This window comes from Mesoplodon bidens (genome assembly GCF_964165515.1).
Source record: "Mesoplodon bidens genome assembly, chromosome: 3".
NCBI classification, from domain to species: domain Eukaryota; kingdom Metazoa; phylum Chordata; class Mammalia; order Artiodactyla; family Ziphiidae; genus Mesoplodon; species Mesoplodon bidens.
In genome coordinates this window covers 31384878-31409684 of record NC_138178.1, presented here as the reverse complement: position 1 = coordinate 31409684, position 24807 = coordinate 31384878, and the positions used below count along the sequence as shown (strand labels likewise).

General features: G+C 49.0%; 1 protein-coding gene across 4 annotated transcripts in view; it reads left to right on the top strand.

Annotated features, from left to right (window-relative positions):
* Positions 1–24807, top strand: part of APBA2 (amyloid beta precursor protein binding family A member 2) — a gene marked incomplete at its 5' end in the record, with an annotated part of 66687 nt that overhangs the window by 5781 nt on the left and 36099 nt on the right. For all 4 annotated transcript variants that reach the window (XM_081228915.1, XM_081228913.1, XM_081228912.1 and 1 more), the window contains 2 exons: positions 15696–15776; positions 16845–16881. In XM_081228915.1, coding sequence (XP_081085041.1) covers positions 15696–15776; positions 16845–16881 — 118 coding nt within the window. The remainder of the gene's footprint in view (positions 1–15695; positions 15777–16844; positions 16882–24807) is intronic.

Here is a 24807-nt window from a genome sequence, read left to right as displayed (position 1 = left end):
CTCCCGAGCACTCTGGAGCCTCAAGCCCTTTTCTCTCCCTGCAGGAATACACCAACCGAAGATGCGCATCCTCGGGGCAGAGGGCCAGACCATGTGACATCCCAAGACCTGTCCCCGTATGGCTCAGTCCCAGGATGGTCACCATCAACCCACAGTGGTGGGAAAGCTGTCACCTCTGTCACCTGTGGGACCCGTGGCTTCTGAGGATTTAATGTGTCTTGTTTTGCCATTTGTGGAAAATCCCTGGGTGACGGTGGAGGTGATGCTGGTGTGGGTAATGGCTGCCAGCACCGTGCTAGGGCTTTATGTGTATGATCTCAGTGAATCTTAGAGCAACTGGAAGAGGTAGGGACTAGCGTTATTCCCATTTTACAGATGAGGCCTTTGAGACCTGTGTGGGGTCAGTACTGCATCCATGGTTACACAGTATGAGGGTTGAACAGTTTGTTAGGGCAAGGCTCGTACCTGTGACCCTGGGCAGCTCTAGAAGAGGTGATGCCGAGCTCAGCGAGGGGGTGAGTGTGGGTGAGTTTCCTCTGCCCTGTCGTCTGTTTACTCGTTTTCAGTTATCACGAGACCTGACGGGCTCTATTGTTCGTGGCGAGTGTGTCCAGGCACCAGCAAGGTGACCGGCAGACACCAGACCTCCGGCCTGTACAACTGTTGCAACGTCCTGACTTCATGATGGCTCAGGCCATAGATCAAATCAATCAAGTAGAGATTATTCATGGGGCAGTTTTCTTAATTTTATTGAGCTTTGGTGACATGAAATATTGATTTTTTTTTTTTTTTTTACATACAGCAATTAAAGGATGCATGAGTTGGGTCCAGCCAGATGCATATTGAATATCCAGATAGAATGGCCGTTTCTCCATCTGCCAGGGTGGTTCTCTGCCCTTTGGCAGCGAGGCCGGGAGTGTGGAGGGAGGACCCCACCTGGGCTGGTGTCATAGCTTAGGGGGACCGGGCGAGCCCTCAGTGCACCTCCTGTGAGGAGGGGTGCCCCCCGTGCTCCTGGGGACACGGTAAGAGCATGTTTGTCCAGCACCAAAGATCGTAGTTCCGTGGGTCTTTGGGGTGCCTGGGGTGACAGGCTCTTGTGGTCCCTGCTGTGCATCTGTGTTTGGCAAGGACTCGCTTGTGACGGCTGTTGTGAGGTCAGGTCCTCCAGAAACACCTGCTCTGGGCCCAAACTTCTTTCAGAGACTCTGCATCCTCTGCGCCTTGTAGATTCCTAGGGCTGCAGCCTTCCCTGGCCCTCCGTGCCCCTGTGGGCTGGGTACACATCAGGGCTTCAGTGATCGTAGAGTTGGAGGCTTCAGATTTACGTGACCACCATGTGGAACAGCTCCGCACGTCTGGAGGGCAAACCAAAGGCGTGTTTTGATTCTTTGGGGTTTTCATGATTTCTGTTTATTATCAGCCCAACCAGTATTTTCTAGAAAGAGTCTTCTGACAATAGAAAAAAAAAAGATCAATACATCATAGTCCACTTAATACAGCAGTTAGAGGGAGGTGTGATCCAGGGCCCCGAGGCCACATCACACGCACGAGTGTTCAGCGTTGCTCCCTGTGCGGACGCCTTTGCTGTGATTAGTCAAGACTTGCTTCATGCAGGACCTTTGGAGATGGTGGCAGGAATGTTGGCATCAAATAGGGAGGGGGAATATTAGGGGCAGGGGCAGCCTTGGTCTGCCCTGTATGGGGGGTGGCACCGTGATGCTCCCTCTGGGCTCACACGTGCCTTGTTCAGCGGTGTATGAAGCAAGTATGAGCACCTGCTTTTTGTAGAGGACCCCCTGGCCCTGAGAGGCCGAGAGAAGAGCATCCTGGGGTCGCTGGTGCCCAGGTGGAAGCAGGTGTGCCAGGGGCCCTGGTGCTTGCAACAGTGCCCAGGTGGGAACAGTCTGACCAGACCTGGCCCCCAGGCCGGACCAAGCTGGAGAAAGAGCCCTCGGGCAGGTGCTGAGGACAGGGCTTGGGGGGTGGGGGTGGAGGGGGGTAGGGGTGTCCAGGAGCATGGACAGGGGAAGGTCCTCAATACCCCCGAGGCCTCTGTGGAGCGCAGCTGGCCTCTTCCTTCCTGCAGCCCTGCTCCAGTTCTGCAGCCGTCCCCACACCTCTGCCTGCCCACCCGGGCCTCAGTCCTGGACGTCCCTTTGCTCATGGGGAGGGTGCATGGAAGGGTCCCCGGCCTCCGGTGCCCCTCCCCAGCCTCGTCCCCGCCCAGTGCGCCTGCTGTCACTAATTCCCGGGACGGCCCTGGAAAATGAAATCCAGGCCTCGGCATCCTAAGCGCCTTGCTTGATCTGCCCGAGCTTCCAAACTTGATTTCTTGGAGCCCATTTGCCGAGTCAGCGCAATGCCCTGATTTGATTTTTATGAAGCCTCTTGAGGACCTGTGACGAGAGGTGGCTGTTATTTTCATGGAACAGTTCATCTGGCAGGAATCTGGGCTTGCGTCAGGGCTTTTAAAATCTAGTTAAAGCGGGGCTTCTAAAACACTGTCTTTATTGTTTGGGAAAATCATGTAAAGCCCCTCCCCTAACAGTAATCTAGAAAGTGTCTTCCCTGCCCCCCTCCTCCACCCTCGAGAGAGTTGGGGCTAGTGGTTAAGAGCACAGATGGCAGAGCCAGGAAGCCTGGACCTCACTCTGCTGCACCAGCTCCTGGCCGGGAACGTTCTGGACCTGCCACCTGGGGCTGTAGGAGCAGAGTTGATTGGGTCAGTATCTGCCAATGGCTGGCGAGGGGCGTGGAGTGCTTGCCGTGAGGATGAGGATGCAGGTCTTATGTCCGTGGGACTCTCAGGAGGTGGGGGAGGCAGTCCGGTGAGGCTCTGCACGCAGCTGGGACCGTGCTGGGCCGGGCAGGGAGCAAGATGATGTCCCCATTTTCTGGGGTGACATCAAGGGAGGGACGAAGCCAGCAGGGTGAGGCAGGATGAGAGGAGGCATGGGACTGGCCAGGGACACCATGGAGACGGGTGGGGCCTGATGGGGGTGACAGGTGGTGTGGGAGCAGCTCCCCAGGTGCCCTCAGGCTCTCCCCTCTCTGCAGGCCCTCTTCAGGTGCCCCCTCTCCCCGCAGGGATTTCTTGGGGGGCAGTTCTCACATCCTCCTGGTGGCATCCTCAGCCCCTTTCTGCTCTGGATTCCCTGATCTGGGGGGCTGTGTGGCAGCCACACATCTCCAAGGGTGCGCTGATTCTCTCACACTCGATCTTGAATTGAAAATTAACTGAGAACCCCGCTTTCCAGGCAGATGAGCTGGGCTCCAGACCACTGGTCTCTCACTGATTCCAAATGCCATCCCTCCTTTACCCGGGGTTTCTGAACATAATTCCCACTCCCCATCTCCTGGGCTGGCTGGCGTCTGCAAGCCCTCCCACGCAGTCTGTGCAAATTGCACTTACGATGTGCCAGGCCCTGGGGGTGCAGAGATGAAAGTGACTTAAGCCTGCATCGAGAAGCTCGTTCTAGAGGGAGACAGACACGCAGAGACTCACCATCCATCCAGGTGGGGCTGGGTGATCAGCAGAGACCCCGCTGCCCAGCCCATGTGTCCCTTGCAGGCTTCCTGGGGACGGGCTCCTGCGTGGGTGATAAGCAGAGAGGTCCCGGGACTTTGAGGGGGGCTTTGGGAAGTCAGCTGACCAGGCGGGCTGAACGTGGAGGTCACGGGCGTCCTTAGCATGCAGTGGGGCTGGGGATTGTGCCGGGGGCCAGAGCCCTGAAGGAGGACAGGTGGAAGGTGAAGGACTGGACTGAGGACGCTGATGAGAGAGGGACAGAGCAGGACCATCAGGGGGATGGGGAACTGGGAGGACCCTGAGCGTCTCTGGTGGATGGCCAGGGCAGAGGCTCCCGTGTGGGAGCACAGGGGATGGGTGGGGACCGTCTGTAAGGGCAGGCAGGGAGGGATCCGAGGAGATGCCAGCAGGGAGAGGGTGCCCACCACGTGTGGAGCTGGGATTGCGTTGCTTTGACTCGAATTGCACTGCTTTGCCAGTGGTGTGTGTCCAGGGCAGGTTTCGGGGAAGGAGAGAGGTGGGTGGGGGACTGAGGCAGGGTGCTGCCCAACCTGCGTCTCCCATCCTCGGGCCCCTTCAGCACTGCCACCGTCCCCCACATGTGCCAGGGGCTCAAGACACATCCCACAAGATCAGTCAGTCATATGACATTCCCCAGGAAGTGCAGGGCTCCGTGGGAGAATATATAGTAACAACTTCTGTTCAGGGAGAAAGACCACATTGCTGAGCACGAGATTCGGAGATGGAACAGCATGGCGATGGCAGTCACGGGGTTTGCACCCCAAAGCGCTCAGATAGCGGTCAATGCTAATCAGTTACTAAAAAAGACACGGCACTGTGTCTTTAATAGGAGGCTAACCAAGAATAGCTCCCAACCCTACATCAGATAATACCATGGACAGCTCAGGAAAACTAAGCACAGCTCAGAAAGGCTGAGAAGGGGTGTGGCACAGGATGGCACCCCAGGGCCTAGCGTGGACTCCAGACCCTGCCAAGACCATAGTCAGCCTTCACGGAAGAGAAGCTGGTCTCTCCCCCTGAGACCAAGCCAAGGCCCAGACCACTGGAGCTGAAGGATGCTTGGATCTGGGCTTGCAGAATCTCATTGCCCTGCTGCTCAGGTTGGTTTCAACAGCCAGCAGATGGTCCTCTTAAGAGCTGGCAGTGTGCTGTCCTTGGTGCTGATGCACTGCTGGGTCTGCCCCACGGTTGGCCACCCTGCCCCACTCTGGGTGCAGTCAGGCCAGCAGGTCAGCGAGCCTGCGCTAGACTTTGGCCAAGGGGTTACTTCTCAGGACAGTGCTTGGAGCACCGTGTCAGGTAGGAGGGAGGTTGTTGTTCTGGGCGTTGCCTGTTTGCCCTCCTTGGTCAATCCTCCTCTTCATTGGCCCTAACACTTGCAAACGGCCTCTGATTCTGCCTCTGGGACCTATTGGCCCACTCTGACTTCTGGTGCAGCCCTATCCCTCCCCTCACCCTTCCCACTTAGACTTTGGATCTCACGCTTCCCCTAAAAGCAGCCCTTGGTGCCGGCTAGGAGACCTGTTCCTGACCTTCACTTCCAGAGCTTCTGGGTCTCTGGCTGTGGAGGGGTATGCACTGACACAGACTCACGCACCCAAGTGTCTTCCTCAGAAGGGCTCAGACCCAGACCACCCCACACCCAAGCCAGGTCTCTGGGTACTTCTGAGTCCCTCTGGCTACTTCTGCTGCTGCTTTCTTCTCTAGTCATTGAAAATAGATGCTCTTCCTTGCTGTCATCTATTCCCTTCTACATTCATTCATTCGTTTATTCATTCACGGGGACCCAAGTATATAAAAGATAGCATGCTGGTCACTTTTAGAAATATGAATGTTAATTTCAAGAAAGGAGGGATAGTCTAGCCATTCACCAGTCCTCAAAACCTGCTCCAGACACAAGAGTAGTGGCGGGTCAGGGTGCTTCTTGCTGCATTGGATTTGCAAATCACGGGAGATGTCATGAAGTGGAATTGCTGCCCGAGGATTTTCGTGCCTAATATCTTATTAATATTTAATCTCCAACCCTCTTTTAAATGCCAAGAAAAATGAAATCGGATGAATTGAGCCAAAGGTTTCCAAGTCATCTAAAATATGGGCCATTTGGCCCATATTCAGAGATCATGGCCTGGTAATTTTTACAGTATTTGTGGGAAGATTGATTTCTCTTCTGCACCACAGTTATAATGATCAAGTTCCAAAAAAAGACTTTTACATACAAAGCAATATTGTTCAGCCCTAAAAGAAAAGGAAATTCTGACACCTGCTACAGCGGGGATATACCTTGAGGCCACTATGCTGAGTGAAATTAGCCAGTCACAAAAAGACAAATCCTGTATGATTCCGCCCAAGTGAGGTACCTAGATTAATTAAATCCATAGAGACGGAAGTGGACTGATGGTTGCCAGGATAGGGGTGGGGGGAACGGGGGTTAGTGTTTAAAGGGGACAGAGCTTCCGTTGGGGATGATGCAAAGTTCTGTGACCAGATGGTGGTGATGATTGTACATCAGTGTGAATGAACTTAATGCCACTTAATTGTCCACTCAACATTGGTTAAAATGATACATTTTATTATATGTATATTTGCCACAATAAAAAAAAAGAAAGAAAAGGCTCTTGTCTCGTTAACTGGCCTGAACCAATTTGAATCATCTAAACCTAAGTTGAGCCAGTCTGAGCCCATGAAGGGGCAGGAGTGGTGGACACCAGATTATTAATCCTGCTGGGCTTTCACATAGGTCATGCAGACCACTGGGTTATGTAAAATGGTTGAGCTCATACCATGTTAGTATCATTAAAAGAAGAATATGGTGTCAAATGTACCATGAAAATATTCTCTCTCCTCATCCTGGTTAAGGAAACCAGATGTTCTGTTTTGCATATTCATGACAGATGAGCAGGTAGATTTAATAGAAGCTTACTGGATGGTTGGGATCTCCTTTACACATTAGCTGGTTAAACTTGTCTTTCAAATTAGGGGTCATAGGGCTTAGTGTTGGCAGCCATAGGCAGTTCCATTGAGTTGTTTATTCTTTAGGACTAATAGTACTGATTGGAATGGAGAACTCCTTCCCGTATTGCGAGAACAGAGAGCTGGTCTTGGCAGTTCCCTGCGGGGAAGGGCAGTCTCTGTAGTCAAGTGGGAGTTAAACATGGGAAGTGCCTTGGAGCTGGAATTCGAACACTGACTTAGCACGGTCATCTGGTTTCTTCTGACCTGGGTGCCTTAGTGTCATCCATTTATCTGATGCCATGCTCGCTGTCACAGAACATGTGTGGGGTGCGCTCTAGGCTGAGGGTGGGGAGCAGTTGGGGGAACAGGGAGGGTCTCGGGGCTCCCGGGAGCCCCCGGCCTGAGCCTGCCATAAGGCCAAGAGATCGCTCTTCACTTTGGAGGGTCGCTGTCATTAAACTGCTCACACAGGGCTTCTCACCTTGCAGCTAGCGGGGGCCAGGGTGTTTGTAGCAAGCTGGTGGAACCCGTGGGGAAAGCAGCCTGCTGGCCCCCAGCCACGGATGCAGAAGGGGTCATGGAGCTTTTCTCCTTTGAGAATTGAGTTACATCAAACATGACACTCCCTGTTTTGGTAGCTCTGCCTGCAATGATGGGGCTCCCTCCTTCCCCACGAGGGAATACGACTGTGACATCCCGGGTGCGAGGCTGGTGCCCGGGAGGGAGGAGTGTCTGAGGTCCTGCCGCTGCTGTCTGGGTGGCCTGCCTCCTTCCCCCGGCCCACCCTCCTCCCGTTGACCTTTGCATCCCTCAGGAGGGCTGGTCCTGCATAAGCTTGTTGTGACCTTCGTGTAGGGGTCTAATGCTGAGCTGAAGGGGGTATCAAAGGCAGAGGCAGTGTGTTTTAGATCTGTCGAGGGCCCTGCTTACTCTTTCTTTCCCTGTTACTTTAAAATTGTAGCTATAGACACAGAGCATGAAATTTACCATTTTGACCATTTTAGAGTGTACAATTCAATGGCATTTAGCACAGTGTTGTACAACCACCACTATTTAGTTCCAGAACATTTTCATCACCCCAGAAAGAGACCCCATACTTATTTGGCAGTATCAGTCCCCAATCTCCCCTCCTTCTAGCCCCCAGTAATGACAAATCGGCTTCCTTCCTGTGCAAGCAGACCCCCTGAGATACTGTGGTTTGGTTCCAGACCACTGCAATAAAGTGAATGTCTCAATAAAGCAAATCACAAATTTTTTGATGTCTCAGTGCATCTAAAAGTTATGTTTACGCTATACTGTAGTCGATCAGGTGAGTAATAACATCTGAAAAAACAATGTACACACCTTAATTTAAGAGTACTTAATTGCTAAAAAATACTAAGCATCATCTGAGCCTTCAGGGAGTCGTAATCTGTTTTGCTGGTGGAGGGTCTTGCCTCGATGCTGACGGCTGCTGGCTGATCAGGCTGGTGGTGCCTGAAGGCTGGCTGGCTGCGGCAATTTCTTAAAATGAGACGACAGGGAAATTTACCCCATCGATGGACTCTTCCTTTCACAAATGATTTCTCTGTCTCATGCAATGCTGTCTGATAGCATTTTACCCACAGTAGAATTTCTTTCAAAACTGGAGTCAATCCATCCAATTTTGAAATTCTCCTGCTGCTTTATCGACTAAGTTTATGTAATATTCTAAATTCTTTGTTGTCATTTCAACAATCTTCACAGCATCTTCACCAGGATTAGATTCCTTCTCAAGAAACCACTTTCTTTGCTCATCCATAAGAAGTAACTTCTCATCCATTCAAGTTTTATCATGAGAGTGCAGCAATTCAGCCCCATCTTCAGGCTCCACTTCTAATTCTACTTCTCTTACTGTTTCCACCACATCTGCAGTTACTTCCTCCACTGAAGTCTGAATCCCTCAAAGTCATCTGTGAGAGCTGGAATCGACTTCTTCTAAATTCCTGTTAATGTTGATATTCTGACCTCTTTCCAAGAATCACAAATGTTCTTAGTACCATCTAGAATGGTGAATCCTTTCCAAAATGTTTCAGTTTACTTTGCCCAGATCCATCAGAGGAATCACTGTCTATGGCAGCTGTAGCCTTCCAAAATGTAAATATTTCTTAAATAATAAGATTTGAAAATTGAAATTCCTTCTTGATCCGTGGGCCGCAGCATGGATGTTGTCTTAGCAGGCATGAAAACAACATGAATCTCTTATATCTCCATCAGAGCTCTCGGGTGACCAGGTGCTTTGTCAGTGAGCAGTAATATTTTGAAAGAAATCTTTTTTTTTCTTGAGAAGTAGGGTCTCAACAGTAGGCTTAAAATATCCAGTAAACCATGTTGTAAATAGATGTGTTGTCATTCAGGTTTTGTTCCAGTTAGAGAGCACAGGCAGAGTGGATTTAGCATAATTCTTAAGGGCCCTAGGAATTTTGGAATGGTAAATGAGCATTGGCTTCAACTTAAAGTCACCAGCTGTGTTAGCCCCGAACAAGAGAGTCAGCCTGTCCTTTGAAGCTTTGAAGCCAGGTACTGACTTTTCCTCTCTAGCTATGAAAGCCCTAGATGGCATTTTTCCAATAGAAGACCATTTCATCTACATTGAAGATCTGTTGTTTAGTGTAACCACCTTCATTAATGATCTTAGCTAGATCTTCCGGATAACTTGCTGCAGCTTCTACATCAGCACTTGCTGCTTCAGCTTGCACTTTTATGTCCCGGAGGCGGCTTCTTTCCTTAAACCTCATTAACCAACGCCTGCTAGCTTCAGGTTTTTCTTCTGCAGCTTCCTCACCTCTCTCAGCCTTCATAGAATTGAAGAGAGTTAGGGCCTTGCTCTGGATTAGGCTTTGGTTTAAGGGAATGTTGTGGCTGGGTTTGATCTTCTATCCAGATCACTACAACTTTCCCCATATCAGCAGTAAGGCTGCTTCACTTTCTCATCATTCATGTGTTCACTGGAGTAGCACTTTTAATTTCCTTCAAGAACTTTTCCTTTGTGTTCACAATTAGGCTGCTCCTTAGTGCAAGAGGTCTAGCTTTCGGCCTGTCTTGGCTTTCCATATGCCTTCACTAAGCCTAATCATTAGTTTTTGACTTAAAGTGAGAGACATGAAACTCTTCCTTTCACTTGAACATTTGTGTATGGTATTAATTGGCCCAATTTCAGTATTGTTGTGTCTCAGGGAATAGAGAGGCAAGAAGGAGAGAGAGATCGGTGGAGGAATCAGAACCCACACATTTATCAGCTAAGTTCATTGTCTAATATGAGTGTGGTCTGTGGTGCCCCAGACAGTTACAATAGTAACATCAAAGATCACTGATCACCATAACAAACATAATAATCATGAAAAAGTTTGAAATATTGCATGATTTACCAGCACGTGACACAGAGACACAAAGTAAGCAAATGCTGCTGGAAAAATGGCACCAATAGATGAACTCAACACAGGGTTGCCACAGACCTTCAATTTGTAAATAATGCAGTATCTGCAAAGCACAGCAAAGTGAAATGCAATAAAACAAGGTCTCTCTGTATAGATTTGCCTGTTTGTAGACATTTCATCTAAATGTAATCATATAATATGTGGCCCTTTGTGTCTGGCTTCTTTCACTTAACAAGATGTTTTCAGGGTTCACCCATGTTGTGGCATGTATCACGACCTCATTCCTTTTCGTGGCTGAATGATGTTCCATTGAATGGATATACCACATTTTACGTATCCATTCATCAGCTGACAGCCATTTGGGTTGTTTCCACCTTTTGACTATCGTGAATCACGCTCTCATGACCATCCCTGTACATTTTTGTGTAGACACCTGCTTTCAGCTCCTTTGGGTCTATACCTCAGAGTGGAATTGCTGGGTCACATGAGCATTTAATGTTTAACTTTGTGAGGAATCACAGACTGCTTTTCACAGCTGCTAGACATTTTACATTCCCACCAAAAACGCATCAGGATTCTAGTTACGCTCAAATTAAAAAATAAAGGAACAGCCTGAAGGAAGCCTTGATGGCATGGCATTCAGACGCACCATTGTTCAAGGGTGGCTTTAGTTGACCCGTGTGTTTGTTGATACCCTGGCTGACCCCAAAGAGTCTGGGGCAGCAGGACCCCTGAGTTGTGCCTCGGTGCTGGTCGGGAAGCTGTCGAGGGCCTAGACCTTTGTTATGTGCATCTTCCCGTCCTGAATGCCAGTGCCCAGGGTGGTGCAGGACACAGAGCAGGTGCTTGCTCGGACTGGCCGTGTGGACGCAGATGCTGGGCAGTGCTTGACGAAGGATGGAAATGTAGATGCCAGTGAAAAATCTGGTTCTGCTCAAAAATGCTAGTCCCCCGGGTACCACCTGCCCTTCCTGGGGCCCTGTGAACAAAGAGTGAATGATGGAGTGGAGAAGTGATGGGGCCCCGGGGGCAGTGGCGGAGGAAGTTTTAGCGGACGAGTCTCAGAGAACAAGACCAGGCCCCGAGTGGCTTCCCCAGTGCATCTTGTCATGATTCTTGTAAGCCAGAGATCGGCTTCAAAAAGATGCGATCATCCCCAGAGGGATAACTATGATAAGAATAAAGACTTTATCCAAGCTCTCCTCCTCCTGCAGATAAATATCACAGAGTGACCTGAATCGTAAGAGGAATGGGAGAAAAAGAACAAAATTGTCATTTTTCGGAGCCACCTATTTGTCAGGGGATGGATTGGAGGGCCTTTGAGAGAAGACCTGGAGGGCGCTGATCAGACCATCAGTGGCCCCGTGGGTTATGCTCTCAGCTTGGCCCCACGGGAGCATCCTCAGTGTTGCTGCCCCAGCTGCCCCTCCCGAGCTGGAATGTCCGATGAGTCGGGCTGACCGATGCCTTTGAGAACAGAGCAGGAAACGACTCCTGGAGAAGACTCCTGCAGCACTTGGGGTTTCTCTGACTCGGAGTTGTGTCTGGGGGCAGATAGGACAGCCCAGCGGCTTCCTTGGCTTTGTGTTCATGCTGTCTGTCCCTCACTCAGCTCCCCTCCATGTCACTCACGTGCTTGTCATTCAGGACAGCGCTCGGAAACACGCAGCTTTTGTTCCAGATGGTGTGAGCGGGCGTGTGCTTGTTTGCTGTTACTCCATCTGAAGCCATGTGGGGTATATTGCCAGATTTTCAGTTTAATCCAGCAGACACAATCAGAATTGACACGTTAAAAAATCCTAGCTTTAGTTTCCCTAACTAGAGCCAAGATATTTATTCGAACAATTTATTCAAGTTAGTATATTTTTCTTACAAGCAAGTCATCTCTGCCCTGAACAGCTGTCCCTGGTCCTGGCATTTTGTGACCAGCCTGTGCCGTCACATTGTGCTCTGGTCTCTGGGCTCCATGGAGTGGGGTTCGGGGGGTCCCCACTGCATTAGCATATTTCAGGTCACATGTTTCACTCACCCCTCCCCCCCCAGCAATGGCTGATGGGGTTCCAGTGGGTGGCACCGAGAATGCCCCACTACAGGTACTTGATGAGGGATGTGGCCCTCCCATCCCTGTTGGCATCTTATTTTGAGGTGTGCCTGGCTGCTGTACCATGGGGAGGGCACAAAAGGATTTAAACAGCATCTCCCTCTAAGATTCATATGGGCCTCTAACCATGTTCATTTCAGATCCTGTGTCCCCTGCTGCCAAGCCCCCCACCCTGGCCCTTGAGATGAAAATTTGAGCACCAGATGGGCTCTCCCAAGGAGAAACAGTACAAGCCGTCCTCCTGCCTCTCTGGAAACAACCCCGGCTGTTTATTATGAGATGCAGTTGTCATGGTGATGAGTGGTCAGAGGGAGTTAGAGAAAATGTTGGCCTGGAGGGAAGGGTCGAGACTGTGGAAGCTTTGGGGAGAAGCTGCCCTTCCTTGTATGTGGACCTGAGACCTTGTGTTGCCTGTGGTCACCATGTGCTGTGGCCCCACACTGAGTTGTCTGGGGGATGGTGTAGGGCACTGACTTCCAGCCTGGGTTCCCCTGGCCAAGCCCGAACTGTGTCCCCCAGAAGAGATACCTCTTCCATTTGCCAGAGACACCCAACACAAGGCCAGTGGCGGTCCTGGTGTTGCCGTTTCCCACTATGTATTCAGCACCTTGATGACAGTCTGTTGCCCCATATGATGGTCCTTTTTCTGCCAGGAAAATTAGGTTCTAGCCCAATCTGTAACATTTGTAGAAGGAGTGTTATCTTAGTACTTTTGGGCTGCTAAAACAGAATACTATAAACTGGGAGACTTAGAAACAACAGACATTTACTTCTTAGTTCTGGAGGCTGGAAGTCCAAGATCAAGGAGCTGGCAGATTTGGTGTCTGGTGAGAACCCACTTCCCTAAATAGCCATCTTCTTTTACATCCACACATGGCAGGGGGGGCAAGGGAGCTCTCTGGGATCCCCTTTATAAGGGCAGTAATCCCATTCATGAGGACCCCACCCTCATGAGCTCATCTAATCCTGATCACCTCCTAACAGCCCACCTCCTAATACCATTGCCCTGGGGGTTAGGTTTCAACATATGAATTTTGGCCGTGGGGGGCGGGGGACACAAATACTCAGTGTGTACTAGGTGTGGTTGACCCCGTTTTCATTTTTCAGTTGATTGGTTGGTTTCTTTGGGGGTTTTGGAGATTCCTGGTGCCTGTTCGGCTCCTTGTAAGGCAGTGCAGGCCTTCAGGAAGTGAAGTTTGTGAACTCAGCCTAGGGATGGTCACCAGGTTAGAAATTTCACAAACAAGAAGGTAAAATACTGATGTGCTCTAAGTGGATCTTGAAATTGGGAGGTGTACAGGACAGCAGAGGGTTGTCTGGGGCATGTCCCACATTAGAGCCTTACTTAAGGCAGACGGGAGCACCCTTTGAGGTGAGAGACCCCTTTGGACATTACAGGAGGTTTTTCCTGGTGTGTCTTGTCCACAGCAGGAGGTGCAGAGCCAGTAGGGCTGTGGCAGGAGCCCATTAGGAGCTCGGGAAGAAGCCTGGCTCCAGTGGGACCCTGGCAGGAGTGACCCCTTCAGGCTCAGCCCTGCAGGAACGGGCGCTGTCTGCTCAGCTTGGGTAGCATGGATCCATGGTGGGTAGATTAGACCTGATAGGAGAAGGATGGGGCCAGACCTGAAAGGAGGGCTGTGATGGGTGGAGCAGGGGGGCCCAGAGCCCTGCCTCGGGACAGACCAGAGCAGCAGAGCCAGGTCAGGGCCTACCGGCGCCGTCTGGGGGCTCACGGAGCTTTGGGGGGTAGGGGCAGTCTTTTGGGCTTCCAGCAAGGAAGAGGGGACAAAGCAGACATCTGACCCTCCTGGCCCCAGCTGTGCCCTGCACCCCCTCTGCTCTGGGAAGGTCTCATTTTTTCCTGTGGGTTGAGTGAGCCAGATTACTCTTGGGATGTGGCACAAATCTGCCTGGCCCTTAACTCCCAGCCAGCTTTGTCCACCTCCTGTCTGAGCCATCCCCTCCACGCCCGCGGCCTCTGAAGCCCAGTGGTACCTGCAGTCATGGAGAGGATGCTCAGCTAGAATCCCTGGTCTGCCTGGTGCACAACACCCCTGTTCCCTTCAAGGCTAGGATCGTGGACCTGGGTCTTTTCATTTTTCTCTAACCCCCGCACAGAGATCTAATGAAGTCGCAGGCCATGACAGTGACAGTCTAGGGCAGGGAAGACATGACACATGGCTGTGCTGCCTGAGCCTGTGGGTACCTGGCCATTCCTGTCCACACCTGGAGCCTCAGTCCTCTTACCTGTAAAGCAGGAATGGGCACATCCATCTCATATGGGAAAGGATGCAATCAATAATGTTACTTATTTATAAATAAACGTAATGTAAATGTAAGTATAATGTATATGTATGTTCATAATATAAATTTATTTGTAAATAAAACTTATTAATGTCATTGACATCATCATATTGTTACTGCTTGATAATTTATTTCCAGAAAGTTCTGGAACTTGACTTAAGATGCTGGCTCACCAGAGCCTCCTTTGGGGTTTGGACAGTGATTTCAGTGCTTGGATCTGGAGAGATCTTCTGGATAGTACAGGGCACTAAGTAGAGAAAATATACCTAAACTTTAAATTTTGTTCATCGAAGTAAGAGGAATTTTGGGTTGATGTCTTCCTTAAGAGAAGACTTATGACATGTCCTTGGGGCATTTTTCCTCTAGTAGTAGATTGACTAAATTGCATTAACAAAGGAATTTAGATTTTTGAATTTGCATTGAACTAAGAATTTAAGTTTGTTAGAAATATAATTTTAAGCCTTGGACACTGTTGTTGGGAATGTAAAATGGCTTAGCTGCTGTGGAAAACAGTATGGTGGTTCCTCAAAAGATAAAAAATAAAATTACCATATGATCCTGCAGTCCTACTTCTGGGTATATACATATATATACCCCAAGAATTGAAAGCAGGAACTCTGAGAGATATTTGTACACCGGTGTTTGTAGCAGCATTATTCACAACAGCCAAAAGGTAGACGCAACCCAGGTGTGTGTGAACTGATGAATGGATAAACAAAAAGTGGTCTATATAAATGGTGGAATATTATTCAGCCTTAAAATGGAAGAACATTCTGACACCTGCTACAACAGGGATGAACCTTGAGGACGTTATGCTCAGTGAAGTAAGCCAGTTAGAAAAAGACAAATCTTGTATGACCCCACTTGTACGCGCTCCTCAGAGTAACTTGATAGGGGGAACTGGTGGTTGCCGGGGGCTGGTGGTGGGGTGGGAATAGGGAGTTAGTGTTTGACGGGGACAAAGTTTCAGTTTTGTAAGATGAAAAGAGCTCTGGAGATGGATGGTGATCGTTGCATAATAATGTGAAAGTACTTAATGCCACTGAACTGTACACTTACGAATGGTTAAGATGGCAAACTTTCTGTTACATGTATTTTACCACAATTAAAAATAATAATAAACAAGAAATTAGAAAATATGATTCAAATAACTTTTTAGAAGTATAAAAGTCTACATATTATTGGCAGAAAAGTTAAATTATATCTGTATGCACACACACATGTATATACACATGCAGTTTACAAAATTGTATCATATTGTATCTCCAGTTTTGTGTCTTGGTTTATTATTTTTTATTTATTTAAATTTTTATTTATTTTTTATTTTTGTTTTTTTATTTTTTCTCACATGTGAAAACACCATCTTTGTCTTTAACTTCCCGGTTTCCAGGTTTGCAATGGTTTGGAGCAGCCAAGGAAGCAGCAGCGCTCTGATCTCAATGGCCCTGTTGACAATAACAACATTCTAGAGGTAATTTTTCCAAGGAAGAGAGTTCTGGCCCAGGGCCCTGACGTGGGAGCTGCCCACCCTGTCTTCATGGGCTCACCCTCTCCACCATGTTCTTGTCCCACCCAGTGCCTGGGGGAGGGGGGTTCCCATCAGGCAAAGTCCGGTGGCCCTGCAGGAGGAGGAAGGGAAGGCCCTTTCCCGTTGACTCAGACCCACACCACGGTGTGCCCATGTGTTGCCTTTGGTGCGTGGGGGTCATTGGTGCTCCCTGATTTGACAGAAACTCATTCTATCCCATTATCTTTGACAGTCATGTTCTAAAACAGGATGACTCAAGGGTGGCACCATTGACATTTGGGGTCAGACCCTTCTTTGTTGTGAAGGGCCGTTCTTTGCACTGCAGGGTGTTTAGACACATCCCTGGCCTCTACCCACTAGATGCTAGTAGCAGCCCTCCTCCCCAAGTTGTGACAACCAAAAATGTCTACAGAAATTGCCGTATGTCCCCTTGGGGACAAAAATCACTTGGGTTGAGAACCACAGTTCTAAACCAACAACGTGGTTTTAAACAACAATCCCATGTAAACTTTCACTGCCATGATGGGGAGGTTATTAGAATGAGGCCTTAAGCAAGTTATTTCCCTTTTCTGGATAACATGGTTTGGGTGAGATTTTCTAACTTGGATGAAATCACTGTGGCTACCCATGCAGTGGCGTCTGATCTCTTTCCTTGCTTTTAAAGATGTGCCTGGAAATTCTCATGCCCACCAGTTAGGGAACCACTGGGTGTATTCCTTCTAGCAGTGACATGCTAACCTGGTTTTAGCTGATGGCCTTTTGTACCCCAGGTTATCCATGAGAATTGGTTACATGTACCCCACCCAAACATCATGGCGCCGGAAAGACACTGGTTTGCTGTAAGGAGCTGACTTCTTGGGAAGACCAGTCATGATTAATTAATTATGGTAATTAATTAATTACCATAATTAATCACCACCATTAATTATGGTAATTAATCATCTTAGCCTAGATCTTATGGGCCAACTACTTAAACCTATTGTGTGTGTGTGTTTTCATATTTCCTAACAGACGAAGAAGGTGGCATCATTTCCAAGTTTTGTGGCTGGTAAGTGACTGAATTTTCTCTCTTAGGGGGCAGCTGACATATTTTTATGTCAAAGCAAATGGGACTTTGACTTTTGGTTTTCTCCCACAAAGCTTGTGTAGAAAACACACCTTCAAGGGGAAGGTAGTTCTACAATAAGGCAAGGTGCCCGGCCCCACGTCTTCAGTGGGAGTGGAGAAGATCCAATTGATTAAGGAACAGGAAACCATCCCATTTAATTACACTTTCAGTCATGGCCTCACACATGACACGATGATTGAATTAATAGAATGAAATGTCTCTGTATAAGCTGCTAATTAGGATCTAACACTTTTGATTAAGGTGGATATAATTGTATCCAAATTTAGACTGCTAGTTTTTTTTTTTAAAGACTTCATTTCCTTCCACTCTCCTGTCTCTTTTGAGGAGGTCAATATAGCATTTTAACATTCAATTAAAAAAAAAACCCAGCTGACCTGTTCTGTGTCACTTTTGGTGTGGGGAGCACTCCTGCTTGGCTGTTGTCTGAAGGGCATCAGGGAACCCCTGGCAACTCCTTTAAGATGCCTTCCAACCACACGGTAAAGAGCCTCTTAAAAGTAGAATCTTGGGCTTCCCTGATGGCGCAGTGGTTGAGAGCCCGCCTTCCAATGCAGGGGACACGGGTTCGTGCCCCGGTCCGGTAGGATCCCACATGCTGCAGAGCGGCTGGGCCCGTGAACCGTGGCTGCTGGGCCGGCGCGTCCGGAGCCTGTGCTCTGCAGTGGGAGGGGCCACAACAGTGAGAGGCCCGCGTACCGCAAAAAAAAAAAAAAAAAAAAAAAAAAAAAAAGTAGAATCTTTGCTTTGCCAGGAGGCTGATTTCTCCTGCTCGTGCTAGTGGGTCACAATAAGCAATGTGAAGTTTCTTAATTCTTTCAATAAGCTGGTAATTGATTTTTATGAATATTTATGCGAGCAAGGTAAATTAATCGTCAGAAATAAATGACTTTAGACTTTCACTACCCTGGTTTTCTTTTTTTAGTAAAGAACTAAAAAAACCCGGGAAACTGAAGCCCTCAAATTCCCTTTCAAGGGACTGACTGGTTTAAATCAGGCTAGCTCAACTCAAACTGGTTAAAAGTGAATTCACTGGCTCAACCCGGTTGCAACTGGTTCCATGTTATTCTGGCTCGGTGTTGTTCCAGCTGGATAAAACCAGTTTTGAACTGTCGGAACCAATATTACACAATTCAAATAGGCTTGACCCCATTTTGACCAATTCCAGTAGGCTCAGATGGATTTCGCTCAGCAGTTTACATGTGGTTTGGGGTACATTTTAGCTGGTTCAGACTGGATCACACTGGTTTTCATCAGGTCACAGTAGATTATGATGATCCCAATCCAGCCTGCTAGTGTGGTTGTTCCAGGACCCAGTGACTGGCAGGACCCAGCATCTCCTTCATAGGGGAGGATGTGGTACATCCCAGCTCCAGTCTCCCTGGTGATCAGGATGCCAGGATGGGGCTGTGCCAGTCCACTGGTCTGGTGATGCAGGCTCTTGTGGATCCAAGAAGCTCGCTTTTCTTTTTTTTTGTTTGCCTACTCCGCGCGGCCTGTGGAATCTTAGTTCCCCGACCAGGGATTGAACCCGGGCCCCCCACAGTGAAAGTGCTGAGCCCTAACCACTGGACCTCCAGGGAAGTCCCAAAGCTCACTTTTCAACATATTTCATGGCACCATTTGGGCAGGGCTCCCTCAAACTGTCTGGGGGGATGATTTGCACATGAAGCCCCCCTGGCTTGAATCAGCCTCATATCTGCAGGGAGGGGAGGGGGAGGGACCAGGAAGCAGAGTTTGTGCCTGGGTGCCCCGAGGCATACCTCTAGCAGTCAGACTTCCAGAAGACTCCCCGCTCTGTACCAGCTGACTGTTCTAGACCAAATCAAAACAGCAGCCTCCAACCAACCCAGACTGGCTAAGGCTGCTTGTGACCAGCTCAAACCAGTGTGGACCGCCTTACTTTAGAGTGTCCTATAGAAGAGAAGCCCTTCGACTGTTATGAAAACGTAGCGATCTTAAAGCAAACACACACCCCTTCATAGCAGAGGATTCATAGTCAACAAAGACTTGAAGGACCAAAAGTCTGCCTCAGGAACAGGAAGAGATAATGATGAAACACCCTAGGATGGAATGAATGTGGGGAAACCACCCCCAAATTAGACACCTTGATCAATTAGGAATGCATTTCCATGCACCTGCTGGGAGCTTGTCCAAACAGGGAAGCTTGTTGTGTACAGAGGTGGGAAGCTTGTTGTGTACAGAGGTCCAGAGGCGAGTGGCTCCTGGCTCCATGGGTTTGTGACACGGGGATCGGCCTTCTCCTCGGGCGGGTCACTTCAGCCCCAGCCAGTGTCCGTATCTTTCCGGACGCCACTCCCTGTTCCGGGCAGGGAGCAGAGAGAAAAGGACAAAAGTCCACACCAGCCGTGGTAGAGATGGGAAAGATGCTGACTGCGTCTCGATGGGAGATGCATCTTTGGGGGGTACAAAGCTTTGGAATTCCCATGGAGGGTGCCTTGTAACTGGATGTGTCCCTCGACGGGCCCCTGGAAGCCGTACCCATGGAGTGAGTGTAAGAGATGTTGTCTCCTGGGACACTGGGACGGCTCCACACACCCTCACTGATGGGTGTTTCTTACCCTCGTGCTCGAGGCGAGCCCCTGGGCAGCTGTGCGGACACTGCGTGGACTCTGGGAAGAATCCAGCCGACAGACTGTGCTTCCTGCCTTATTCCCTCTGAGGAAGCAGCCCCACGTCTGGTTGAACTTAGGAGCCCTCATGACTCTTGAGTGTTTAGTTGAACCTTAAAGTCTCTGATGACCTCTTTGTCTCCTATCGGCCAGAGATGTGCCAGTGACTGCACCCTGAACCTCAGGGTTGCCTGGACCACTGGGTTTCCAGGAAGCAGGGGAGCGGGTCTGGAGAGGGGGCTGGAGGGGACATGCCCTCGGTGTCGGCCACACCCCGTCTGGCAGGCGCGCATTCCAAGCGCAGGGGAGTCTTCGGGCATGTTCAGTCCTGCGGCCCAAGGTGTCAAGGGCTGAGAAGACCCGCTGTGACCTTGAGGAGGAGTGGGACTTCTGCCAACTCTGCCCTGCGGGAAACCTTCCTGGAGCCTTGATGAGGGAGAGCCTTCAGTCCCAACTCATGCCTTACTTCACATCCTATGTTGTTAATAATAATGAAAGATGGGGCTTCCCTGGTGGCGCAGTGGTTGAGAGTCCGCCTGCCGATGCAGGGGACGCGGGTTCGTGCCCCGGTCCAGGAGGATCCCACATGCCGCGGAGCGGCTGAGCCCGTGAGCCATGGCCGCTGAGCCTGTGCGTCCGGAGCCTGTGCTCCGCAACGGGAGAGGCCACAGCAGTGAGAGGCCCGCGTACCACAAAAAAAATAAAAAAGAAAGATGATAGTTAACAGTTACAGTGATGCTGTCTTCACATGTCTCAGGCGCAGGGTGTGTGCCAGTCCCTGAGCTGGGCCCTGTGCTCCTTCACGTCAGCCTAACTCACAGGTTAGGAAGCAGTGAGGCTCCTCCGAGGCCCCGTGGCTGCCAAAGGGCGGAGCCGGGCCTTGGATGCACGTCTGGGTACTTGACAGCCCGCCCTCCTTGCCGAGCTGGTTTCCTGACTCCCTAGTACGCCTTCATTCAACACCATCAGTAATGGGCCAGATAGTCCTTGTCAGCGCTACTCGGGCCCGGCACGGCACTGATGCCTTAACCACGCTGACTCGGTGACCTCCTACCAACCCCCAGGGACGGTGCTGCCACAGATGAGTAAACCGAGGCTCAGAGAGGGCGCATGGTCAGGTGGTCCCTGCACAGCCGGGATGGGAATCTGGGCTGGGAACCGGGCTGGGGTCTGAGCTCGCCGCGCCCGGCTGTACTGTCCGAGCAGCCCGCCGGGTGCAGCAGGAGTAGGGGCGCCTTCACCTGGTGAAGATGCACGGCTCCAGTTCTGGGGAGTCCACTGAGGCTAACCTTCTGGATATCAGAGCTGCTGGCCCCACTCAGGCTCAGAGTCACCAAGTCATTGAGGGAAGAGCCACCCCCCAACCGGTGACCACCGTCTGTGGGAAGATGCTGGCCCTCTCGGACCCTCTTGGTTTGGAAGGTTGACATTGCAGGGTACCTGTGGAGGGTGGACCCCTGCACAGAGCTCTCCCACCATCCCGTGGGGAGGCATCCCAGGCGGCAAGGAGTAGCAGGAACGCCAGAGTGTTTCCTCCCGCGGGCCGTGGAGGTGGCAGCATGCGTCCACATGGGCCAGAGGGTCACCTGCTTCTGAACGAGTATATGTGAAAGTCTAGCTTTTCTATCAAACCAGACATGTGCTTATTAAAACCCAAAGGCTGGTGCTGGTCTCGGGCAATGGAGCCCCACAGCAGCAGCTTCAGCACCAAACAAAGGCTGATAGATGGTATTCTGTTCGTCACACTGCTCTCCCCCTGGTGCAGCAGCCAAGGCTCCCGTGAGGTGGCCTGGACCACCCACACCCCACCAAGACCCTGGGCTCGTGCTCAGATGCCGCTGGTCCTCCAATCCAGGGCCTCTTAAAGGGGTCCTTACACCCTGTCGTCTGAACCTGTCAATGTCCCACCGTGGGTGCTGGGAGATCATGGGGGCCTCATCCCCCGACTTCCAGACCTCGGGCTGAGCTCACCTCACAGCTTCCCTCTCTGAGGGGTCCTCACAGTGGTGATGAAGCCACCTGGCTATATATACACTGGGCACTTCAGATCTCAGTCTTGGTTTGCTCTTAAAGTAAGCAATTGGGGTGAACTGTCCAGATAAGACTCCTAAGTTGAAGGCAGCTCTCACCTCCTCCTTGTCAGCCTGTGACGGGCAGGGCTCCCGAGCCCAGAGCAGGCCTGGGTGGACACGTTGGCCCCCTGGGTCCGGGGTGCTATTGGCCAGAGGGTGGGAGTCAGAAGGGAGTGGAGCGTTCCATAGAGGGCTTAGGAAAACCAAAAAGACTTCTCCTTGTTAGAAACAAACAAAACCATGTGAGATCTTGTCTCCAGTATTCTATTTGGTCAGCATGAATAGGGCTTGGACCTGTTTTTAAATGGGAACATTTATTCACCAGTAGAGGTTTGTTAAGCTTTCTGTGAATAGTGCTTGGATCAATCCAAGAGCCATAAGATTGAAAAATGATTTCTACCCTGGAAATCCCTGTGGTACCTTCCCCTTTTCTATCTGCACATCCCAGACCCCTAATCGCTCTCTGCAGTAGAAGCCGTTGTTAAATTTCCTGTGAATCCTGCCAGAAATTTCCTGGGCATATATAAGACTATACATAGAGCTTTTTATTTATTTTTTAATATTTTATTGAAGTATAGTTGATTTTAGACCTTTTTCTTAAAATAGATATGGGCCACATGGGTCTGCACTTAACTCTCTCACTTCTTGGTAGATTTCACTTCTTGATAGATTTCTTGGTAGAGACAACAACTATAAATTCACCTAATTATTCAAGTGGTAACACAGGAGTCAGTGACGTGGCCCTACGATGCCCTAGGATGGGGTATTAATCAGCCCCCTCTGGACTGATGTTTACATGGTTTCCACTCTGTGCAGCACTGAGCAGCCTCATGGGTGAGTGCTTGTGATCAGGTGTGAGTTGACTTCTTTTCTTTCTTTTTTTTTTTGGTTGCATTGGGTCTTTGTTGCTGTGCGCAGACTTTCTCTAGTTGTTTCGGGCTAGTCTTCATTGCGGTGCACAGGCTTCTCATTGAGGTGGCTTCTCTTGTTGTGGAGCACGGACTCTAGGGGTGCAGGCCTCAGTAGTTGTGACTCACAGGCTCTAGAGCACAGGCTCAGTAGTTGTGGTACATGGGCATAGTTGCTCCACGGTATGTGGGATCTTCCCGGACCAGAGCTCAAACCCATGTTCCCTGCATTGGAAGGCAGATTCTTAACCACTGCGCCACCAGGGAAGTCCCATGGTGTGAGTTGTTTTAGAGAAGCACTTCCTGGATAGAGCGGGGTTACAGGTTAGCATCACGCCTGTTTGGATAAAGATGACCAGATTGCTTTCCCAAGAGGTAGAGAGGTCACATGGCTCTCCATCATGTGTGAGAATGTGGGTCACCTGTACTGTGTGCCATTCCCGTTTGCTCTTAGCCCCAGGCTGCTGGGTGGAAAGTGGTATCTTGGTAGTTTCACGTGCATATTTTCTATCAGAAGTGAATCCCAGATACCATTTTCCTATGCTTATAAGCTGTTGGTGTTTCTTTCCCTGTGCATTGCATGTTTATTTCCTTTGCCCATCCCTCTATCAGATTTTTGGTGTTTCTTATTTATTTGTGCTGTTCTTTACATATAAAGGAAATTAGCCCTTTGGTTTATATTGCAAAAGTTTCCCCCAGGTTACAGTTGTCTTTTGAATTTCTTTTTTTTTGTTTGTTTGTAGATTTTAAAATTTGCTGAACATTTTATGTAGTCAAGTGTATTCATCTTTTTCCTTTGAGGTTACTGAGTTTTTGAGATTAGTATGACCTTCACAGTCCTAAGATATTTTTAAGATAAAGTTTTCTTCTAGAGCTTTTATGATTTTATTTTGAATTAATTAAATATTTGATTTATTTGGAATTTATTTTGGTATATGGATCCAGGAAAGGTTAACATTTCAAATGAGACAGCTAACCAGTTGTGCCAAAGCTATTCAATGAATCTTTTTTTCCACTGGTTTGAAATTCAGCCTTCATCATACATGAAATTTGCCATGTACATGTAGGGCTGTTTCTGGATCTGTTACACTGATTTGCCCACTCAGGTTCCCGAACCAGGCTGCTTGCTTTCCTGGATTTATGCTGCATTTTATTCCCTGGTACAGCTAGTTCTTCCCCTTGCCACCATCATTCCTGATCACAAATTCCCTGGATCCCCTTGCATATTTATTTTTCCGTAGAAACTTTAGAATCAGTTTATCTAGTTATGCAATAAAAATTCCTATTGGTTTTTTAATTTGGCATGTCATGCATTAAATTTATCTATATAGGGGAAGTGTCAGCTTTACAATATAGAATCTTAGACAGAAAAGGACTTATCTTTCCATTTATTCAAGCTTGTTTATCTTCATCAATAAAATTTTTTTCTTAAAAATCCAACACACATGTTGTTAGTTTATTCCTTGGTGTTTTATCCCTTTTATAAATCTTATCTCTTGTTTCGTTATTTTTTTCTAACATATTACTATTGTGGCTGCAAAGAAAGCTATTGATCTTTTAATACATTAAATTTGGAACAACTGCCTTAATGAATTCTTTTCTTTCTTGAGTAGATTTTTAGTTGTTTTCTTGGGTTTTTCTTGGTACACAGTCATGCCATCTGCAAATAAGAATGATTTTTGCTGCTTCCACTCTTGTTTTCTGTTACTTTTTCCTCTTGTCTAATTGATTGGGTAGAATACAAGGAACAATGCTATAGAATAGTGATTTCTTTTAAAATGACGCCTTTGGGGAAGATACATCCTTTTAATTTTTTATCATAAAAAATTTCAAACGTATACAAAAGAAGAGAGAATACTATGATGAACTTCTGTGCCCTCAGCTTCAGTCTCGACCTGCTCACGGCCAATCTTGCTTCATCTACATCCCCACCCTCTCCTAGATTATTCTGAAGCAAACCTCAGATCTCACTGTCCTCTTTAAATGTTTCAAATATGTATCTCTAAAAGATAGGAAGTTTGTGTTTAAAGATATTGCAATACTATTACCACAACTAAAATAAAATAATCATTTCTTTGTATCATTAAATCCCCAGGCAGGGCTTCCCTGGTGGCACAGTGGTTGGGGGTCCGCCTGCTGATGTGGGGGACGCGGGTTCGTGCCCTGGTCTGGGAGGATCCCACGTGCCGCGGAGCGGCTGGGCCTGTGGGCCATGGCCACTGGGCCTGCACGTCC